Genomic DNA, 8,127 nt, shown 5'->3' with positions numbered 1-8,127 from the left:
CTGTTTTATAATTACCTCGTGTGCACTACCTAACATAATGCTTGTTCGTGTGCAGGAGGCGTCTGGCGTCATAAATGTGTATTGCCGCAGGGTGGGCTAGACCCATGTATCATGCAATACATAGATGTAGCAGGTTTGACCGGGTTATTTAAGGTTCCTGAGATGGAGGTCGACCACGCCTTGATCACGACCTTGGTCGAGCGGTGGCGTCCGAAGACGCACACATTTCACATACCCCATGGAGAAATGGGTATCACCTTGCAAGATATAGAGGTGATGTTGGGGGTTCCAGTGGATGGGTTGCTTGTCATTAGGAAGGCAAACCTGGAATGGCAAGTGGTGTGCCGAGAATTGTTGGGCCATGAACCTCTCGTGATACCGAACTCAAACAAGTCTATCCTTGCTGGGGTGAGGTTAAAATACAAGTGGCTTGATGCACGGTTTCCCACTCCCCTAGTTGCGGACGCCGGTGACGAAGTCGTGCAGCAATATGCCCGCTACCACCTACTTGTATGGATATGGGCCCTGTTGTTCATGGACAAGTCGGTGCACCGGGTCTCAGTGTTGCCTTTGCAGTTCCTCAACCCAATCAACAATGTGAGACGGTACAGCTGGGGTAGTGCAACACTGGCCTGGCTCTACAGGCATCTTTGTAGTGCATCGAAGAAGGATGCGATGCGATGCAGATTGGAGGAGCACTCTTGTTGGTGCAACTATGGGCCTATGCAAGGTTCCCACAAATATGCCCTATTGCGAGGCCGCCCCTACCGCCACTGCACTCAGGGCCCCTTGCCATTTGGTATGTTCATTGAGTTCTTGTTATTCAAGCTAAGTGTCTCTTAGGAATAATTATTTATGTGTAATAGTATATTATATTTTACTTGTCTCTTTGATATAATTAAAAATATGTCAAACTAACAAACAAAAGAAACTTATCAATGCTTAGTATATGGATGTGAAATATTTGTGCAAGTTTATAAATGTAAAGTTCAGTAACGAGCATTTCTTGAAACCCCATGTTTGGTAGGTGGAGCGAGCCAAAGAGCACCGCAGAGCATGCCATACACGTCCTTGTAGCATACCGGACGTCGCTGGCTAAGCTACGGGCAAAGCAGGTAATTTATAATGGAATATGGGGATAAAACTCTCTAGTGTTGCTACATTCACTACTCGTAATAGTAGCATTTGGCAAATGAGGTTGGAGAAGGCTAACACAGCTCGACACTGTTCAGCCAAGTCATGTTCGCAGTTCTGCATGTGCTACTCAACAGCTTGGCACTATTAAACCCTGTTCAGTCATATCATTCATGCTCACGTAAATACATAGATATGCAACCTTTTGAAATGCACTGTTTTTAAGGATGTAGATGATCCCTTAAAAGTGTAAGAAAAATTTTGGGGGTGAGCTGTCCACCATTGCTACATTAATATTCGCAATTCTGCATGTGATGCTCAACAGCTCAACACTGTTGAACCCTGACCACAAGTACCCATCCCCACTCACATGAATACACAGATGTGTAACCCTTTGCAGTGCACCATTTTCGAGGAGGCAAAGCATCCCTGATTTGGTTATGCATTAATTTTGGGGGTGAGCTGTTTACCGTTGCTACACTGATGTTCGCAGTGTAGCATGTGCTGCTCAACAGTTTCGCATTGTTGAACCATGTCCAGTCATATCACCTATATACACGTCAATACACAGATATGCATCCTTTTGCAATGCACTGTTTTCAAGGATGCAAAGCATCCCTAAAAAGTTTATGATAAATTTAACACAACTCGACACTATCTCGTTAAGTTATGTAAAATGAAGCACAAGAATGCTGAATAGTCTTCAACAAGACATACCAAACTGGTCAGACAAAAGTCTTAAAATCACATCCAATAGATATAAACCATACCAACGATCAAAGTCCCTAATTAAATATAAGCATAAACGTCACTAGTTTAAAATTTAAACAGGTTATCCTAGTCCGAACTCTGATGGTCAACCACGTGAAATATTGAGACACTAAGCACAACATGCTTCCTCTTGATCACCTCGAAGAGCTTCTTCTAAATTATTGTCTTTCGAAAATGCAGCCCATCCCTTCCCGAATCTCATTGCTGAATATTTTTTGATGGGGGGTAATGGCACAAGACATTGAAGTGTGACAAATTGCTTTCCAATAATATACTTGGTAGAAAATTCAGCACGTATATATTGCACAAGAAGGAGAAACAACTAAGCATTAAAACATATATGTTTTAAGGCCATATTTAAGAGAACATGATCACATTATGTATAAAGGCTCACCATATTATGTGGCCACGAGATACCCATGAAAGAAGGATTTTTATGCTTGAACTTTTCGGCTGCTTGGATTGCTCTCTCTCTTCCTTTGGACATGCTAGAAATTTTTTTTCGTAACATTCGTTTCTCTGACTTCAGGTTTTATGGGCAAATCATCTGTGGGAGATATGTTTGTATCATCTTCATCTAAGTCTATTATTTCTACTTGATTATCTTCCAATTTACGGTTCTTGCTGGGTGGATATTGAATCTCAGTGGCAATCTTATCAAATATAAGAACATGGAAGCTTCAATTTCCTTCATATCTGAAGACTAAAAAATAACCATAACAGATAGAATGGTATTCAACAAAATCCTGCCAACCATTACAAAACCAAATGTTGTTATCAGCTTTCTTCAATCCCATTTGCCAAATACCACCATAGGGAGCAATGAGTGTAGCTATGGTGGATAGCTCAGCATTGTTGAATCCTGACCACAAGTACCTATCCACACTCACGTGAATACACAGAGCATCCCTGAAAAGTTTATGCATCAATTTTGGGGGTGAGCTGTCTACCATTGCTACACTGATGTTCGCAATGCTGCATGTGCTGCTCAATAGCTTCGTACTATTGAACCCTGTCCAGTCATATCATATACACGCACATCAATACACAGATATGCATCCTTTTGCAATGCACTATTTTCAAGGATGCAAAGCCTCCCTGAAAAATTTATGATACATTTAACACAGCTCGGTACTGTCTCGTTAAGTCACGTCAGATGAAGCACAGGAATGCTGAATAGTCTTCACATGAATAAATACACAACCTCTTTTGAAGTACACATCCCTAGCCCACTGCTTTAGCACAGGCTATAGTCATATCAAACAGCTGCCTCAGCGAACCACATGCACCAACAGACGCCATTGTACAGCCAGGTCATGTTCGCAGTTTTGCATGTGCTCCTCAACACCTTGCCATTGAACAATACACTATCAACTCATATCATCTTTATTTAGTCACATTCAAGTGAATACCTGCCCTTGCAAAACCCCTATATAAAGTTCCATTTACATCTACCCTTGCAAAACATCTACACATATTGATTTGAAGTCACATTTTCCAATGTCAATGCGCAATTGATGCTACCTCGTTTTCCAGATAATGATGGAAGGGAAAGAGATTCCGACGAGAGTGAATACTATGCCGGACTGCGACGGGAGTGGGACTTTTGTGTGAACGAGTCCAACGCTTTGCAGGATGATCTTGTGCGACTTGGAGCGCCTCTTGTCGACCGTAGCTCGCTCACACTACCATGGCGAAATATGCACCAATATGAGCATGCAGTGACTAAATAAAAAAAGAGAACAATCTTATGATACTCCGTAGGTCCAAGTATCACATGCTACAATTGGCGGAGGAGCTGGCCGCTGCAACGAATAGACAACTCATTCCGGTGGAACATAACAATGTCCTTAACTACGAGGACTTCTTGTCAGAATGAATGCCTATGTGGTGTGTGTCTTATGTCTACAGATTAAGTTAATAATGTTAGTAGTGTTAGTGTTCGATATGCAATGCATGCATATTGGTGGCATCGTGTAAGAATATTTAAGTTTTCAGTGTTATGCCATAGGTGCAGCCATCGTAGCCAACAAGTAACTCACTCTGGCGGAACGTAACAATGTCCTCAACTACAAGGATTACCTGTCTGAGTGAATGCATATGTGGTGTGTGTGTTATGTCTAGGGTTAAGTTAATAATGTTAGTAGAGTTAGTGTTCAATATGTAATGCATGCATATTGGTGGCATCATGTAAGTTATTTTATGTTGTAGGTGCTTATTGAAAACATCATGTGTGGGAATAATTCAGATTACGAATAATGTGCATGCTCCTCACAATCAATAATAAGGTTTACATAGTACAAATGCAACAACAGTGACACACATATATATGAAACATAGTTAAGCAAAATAGTTCTCCAACAAAGTCTAATTACACCACGACACAACTACTCTTCATTTGACATCTCCACATCTGACTGATAAATGGGATTAGCAAGAAGTGATTGCATGAATTGTGTGTGCTCGTACCACCCTCCCTTCATTGACTCTCGAATCTCGACTTAGGTCCAATATCGATTAAGACGTATCTTCATTCGATTATTTTATTCTCTTATGCGGTTCAATGCTTTACGAAATTCATCGATCATGTTTCTGGGCATCTGTGATGCGAGTCGCCGAGGCATTGGCAACTTAAAACCAACCAACTCATCATAAAACATTTGCCTGTCTTATGGTATTGTGTGTAAGTACTATTTCGCATATTCGGATTGATTGGATAGCTGAACTCATCTTCCAATACCCAACAATGACCCATAGCAGTGAACACATTGTGAGGCCTATAGAGTTGTGGGTTGCTAGAACCAGACATTGACGCTGAACACAATAACATCAAATGATCAAGTTAACAGTGTGCATCAACTATTGGTAAATAATGTAATGCTGCATTAGATGGTGCACGACAACGACATTCATAAATTTGTGTACTATTACATGCTAAAAATGAAATACTAATACTAACATTTGACCATAAACATTGGATGTTGTTGTTAATGTATACACGTGTGCAATACAAAATGTTGTTATTAATGTCTGACCAATGATGATTATGTACATGCCCCTATATGAGTATGACCAATGAGAATTATGTACAATACAAAATGTTGCTATAGTAAAGATTTCATTTTCTTATGACAAACGTTTACTACAACAAACAACCAAAATCACACCAATGTACTTACTTCACACTCATTCAACCAAAAAAAAAAAAAATCAGTACAATATTAAATGAAAATTCCATTACCATAAAATTTTGGTGTGAGTTTTTTACCTGAGCTGATACAAATTTCAGTTGAGTCTGGAAGCAGCTGTGGATCTGTGGAGCAGAGTGGAATTTAGTTCAGACGGACAGCAAGACACTCTGAATGGGAGGAGATGTGCAGCTATTATACAAGAATAACTCGATTTTACAGAGTTCGAGTATGCTTTATAACTCGACATTCAAGTACTCGAGTTATATTAAAAGACATGAACCCGTATGCCTAACACCAAGACATTTTGAAAACAGTTTTAACAAGAGCATAACTCGATATCTATATAGTCGGTTACATAACTTGATTTTTGTATAATCGAGTTCTTCAGGGATTAAAAAAAGAAAATGCCACGCTGGCTGTCCAGCGTGGCACAATGCTGAATCTAACTCAACTATTAGATGATAGAGTTCTTCACAAAACTCGATTTAGCCATTATCGACTTACATAAGAGGTGCATTTCCCTAATTATTTTGGGAAAGGGGGCAGTACACTGCTTTTTTTGCGCAAAATGGGTAATTGCCCATTTTCGCCCCGTAGTATAATATACTTAGAAGTCTACTTCTTGGCTAATACGTAGCCTACTTTCAGGCTACGTCTACCTTTATATATAACACATTGTTATCAAAGAAAAAAACAACCCCGCTACAATTCATCATAATCCCTTTTGTTCTTATTTTTTCCATATCATTAATTTTTTTGCTTGTTTTATTTTTATAAAACTCTATTAGAATTGGTTTAGGCGCAAAAGACTACTACTCTCACGCTACTATCGCGAATTACAATTGAAAACAAAATCCTAATCATTCTCTTTCCTTATAAGAATGGTCTCAACCTCTCTTTTTGTTAAGTGTTTGGTTGATCAGAAAATCGAAGAAAGGAATGAAAATGAGTAAATGGATGAATTGGGAAAGAATTGATGGTTGGAAGTGTGGTTGTTACTTCGAGGGTAACTGCCTCCAGAGAGAGATTAAGAAAGCTCAGAGAAGAGAAGGTTTGGTTAATTCCTTTCATGCCCTTTATTATTCAATCTTGTAGCTTATATACAACACCTATCAGCCACACCTCACTTAACTAACTCAACAGCCTCACTAACTAACTAATTGCTTTATTAACTAACTCCAACATTACTAATGCTACTAATACAATACATCATACAGCGCATACAATGATGATACAGTGAGTACAACTAGCTAGTATCTTAACAACACACCCTTCTTCAAATCATCTTGCCCACAAGATAAGGGAATTGCTGTTGAAGACAAAACAGATCCTCCCAAGTAGCATCATCTGTAGAGGCACCTTGCCACTAAACAAGATGCTGAGTGATAGTTCTATTGCAGAGTTTATGAGATCTGATCTGTAGAATGGCCATAGGCTTAAGAGTGAGGATACACTAGGAATTGACTAATGGTAACAGAGGAATGGCGACATTGTGCTGCCCCAACTTAGCCTTTAAATAGGACACATGAAACACAGGGCCAAAGAAAAGGACCAAAGAAATGGGGGGAAAGCTTGTGGAGGCTTGAGAAGTCACTAATTGCTGCTTGTATGGTTGTAACCTAAGGTATACCCAATCACCAACATTGAATACCCTTTCAGTCCTATGAAGATCACATTGCTGCTTCATTTGGGTTTGCGCAGTGACCAAATTCTGTCTCAACAAGGCAAGCATCTACTTCCTAGATTGCAAAAGAGAATCCATAGCTACAACCTGAGTTGTACCAAGTATATAGTCCACCAACCGAGGAGGAGGAAAACCATACACAGCCTCATATGTGGTGAATTTAGTAGCTGAATGATAATTGGTGTTAAACCAATATTTAGCCAAGTACAGCCACTCAGACCACTCAAAAGGCCTATTTGCAAAAAAGACCATAAGTACTGCTCCAAGCACTTATTCACCACCTCAATCTGCCCATTAGTCTGGGGGTGGTATGCTGAAGACATAGTCAACTACACCCCTTGGAGCTTAAACAACTTAGCCCAAAATTTGGCAATAAATACTGGATCTCTATCAAAAACAATAAAAGTAGGCATGCCATGTAATTTTAAGATATTCTGGGCAAACAAAGCAGCCACTTTAGCAGCAGGATAAGGGTGAGATAAACCAATGAAATGTACATATTTGGTGAGTCTGTCAACAACTACCATAACTGTATCTAGCCTTTGGGAAGGAGGTAAACCACTGATAAATTCCATACTAACAGTAGACCATGGCTTATTAGGAATGGGCAGAGGTTGAAGCACCCAAGTAGGACTACAAGTCTCATGTTTCATCTGTTGACACACTACACACTCCCTAATGTATTGCTTCAGGTTAGACTTCATCCCTACCCAAAAGAAATCTTGTTTTAGTCTATGGAAGGATTTAAGGAAACCAGAATGACCTCCTAGAGGGCTGTCATGAACTTGGTGAAGAATTTTAGGCTTCAGACTGCAAGTTGGACCCAAATAGACCCTGCCTTTATATAAAATCAACCCATTATGTAACGAAAAGAATTTAGGCCCTAGAAAACCAGATTGTAATTGGTGTAGCAGTTGTTGTACCTTAACAAAATGTTGATAGCTAGCTTTAAGTTCCTCAATCCAAGAAGGACATGGAAATGAGATAAAATACAAAGATGCAAGACCAACTGGATGAGCTGAAGATGAATCCTCATAAACAGATTCTTCCCTCCTAAACAAGGCATCAACTACCTTGTTCTCACACCCCTGTTTATACTCCACCACAAACAAGTAACCCAATAACTTGGCCAGCCACTTCTGCTGAGCAGGAGTAGCAATTCTCTGCTTCAAAATATACTTTAAACTTTGTTGACCAGTCTTTATAATGAAGGGCCTGCCCAAGAGGTAAGGCCTCCATTTATGCACTGCAGTAACCAATGCTAATAGCTCTTTCTCATAAGTAGATAGCTGTAAAGCTCTACCTTTGAGAAGTTGACTATGATAAGAAATTGGTCTGTGGTTTTGT

The 8,127-nt window shown here is 39.8% G+C and overlaps 1 protein-coding gene across 1 annotated transcript; it reads left to right on the top strand.

Moving 5' to 3' along the window:
* Window positions 1-246: 246 nt before the first annotated feature.
* LOC142612265 (serine/threonine-protein phosphatase 7 long form homolog) lies at window positions 247-3,638 on the top strand. The gene is made up of 2 exons (XM_075784379.1): window positions 247-799; window positions 3,442-3,638. Exons 1-2 carry the CDS (start codon window positions 247-249, stop codon window positions 3,636-3,638), a joined length of 750 nt encoding a protein of 249 aa, XP_075640494.1.
* The last annotated feature ends 4,489 nt before the right edge of the window (window positions 3,639-8,127 follow it).

The sequence above is a fragment of the Castanea sativa genome, chromosome 10 (assembly GCF_040712315.1).
Source record: "Castanea sativa cultivar Marrone di Chiusa Pesio chromosome 10, ASM4071231v1".
NCBI lineage: Eukaryota > Viridiplantae > Streptophyta > Magnoliopsida > Fagales > Fagaceae > Castanea > Castanea sativa.
This window is presented reverse-complemented; position numbering and strand designations above follow the sequence as displayed.

What these genes read in the sequence shown, in the direction of transcription:
- LOC142612265 (XM_075784379.1), top strand. Translation starts at nt 247, where the DNA reads ATGGGTATCACCTTGCAAGATATAGAGGTGATGTTGGGGGTTCCAGTG. An exon ending in TCAGGGCCCCTTGCCATTTG is followed by an intron (nt 800 to 3,441) that starts GTATGTTCATTG and finishes CTCGTTTTCCAG; the next exon opens with ATAATGATGGAAGGGAAAGA.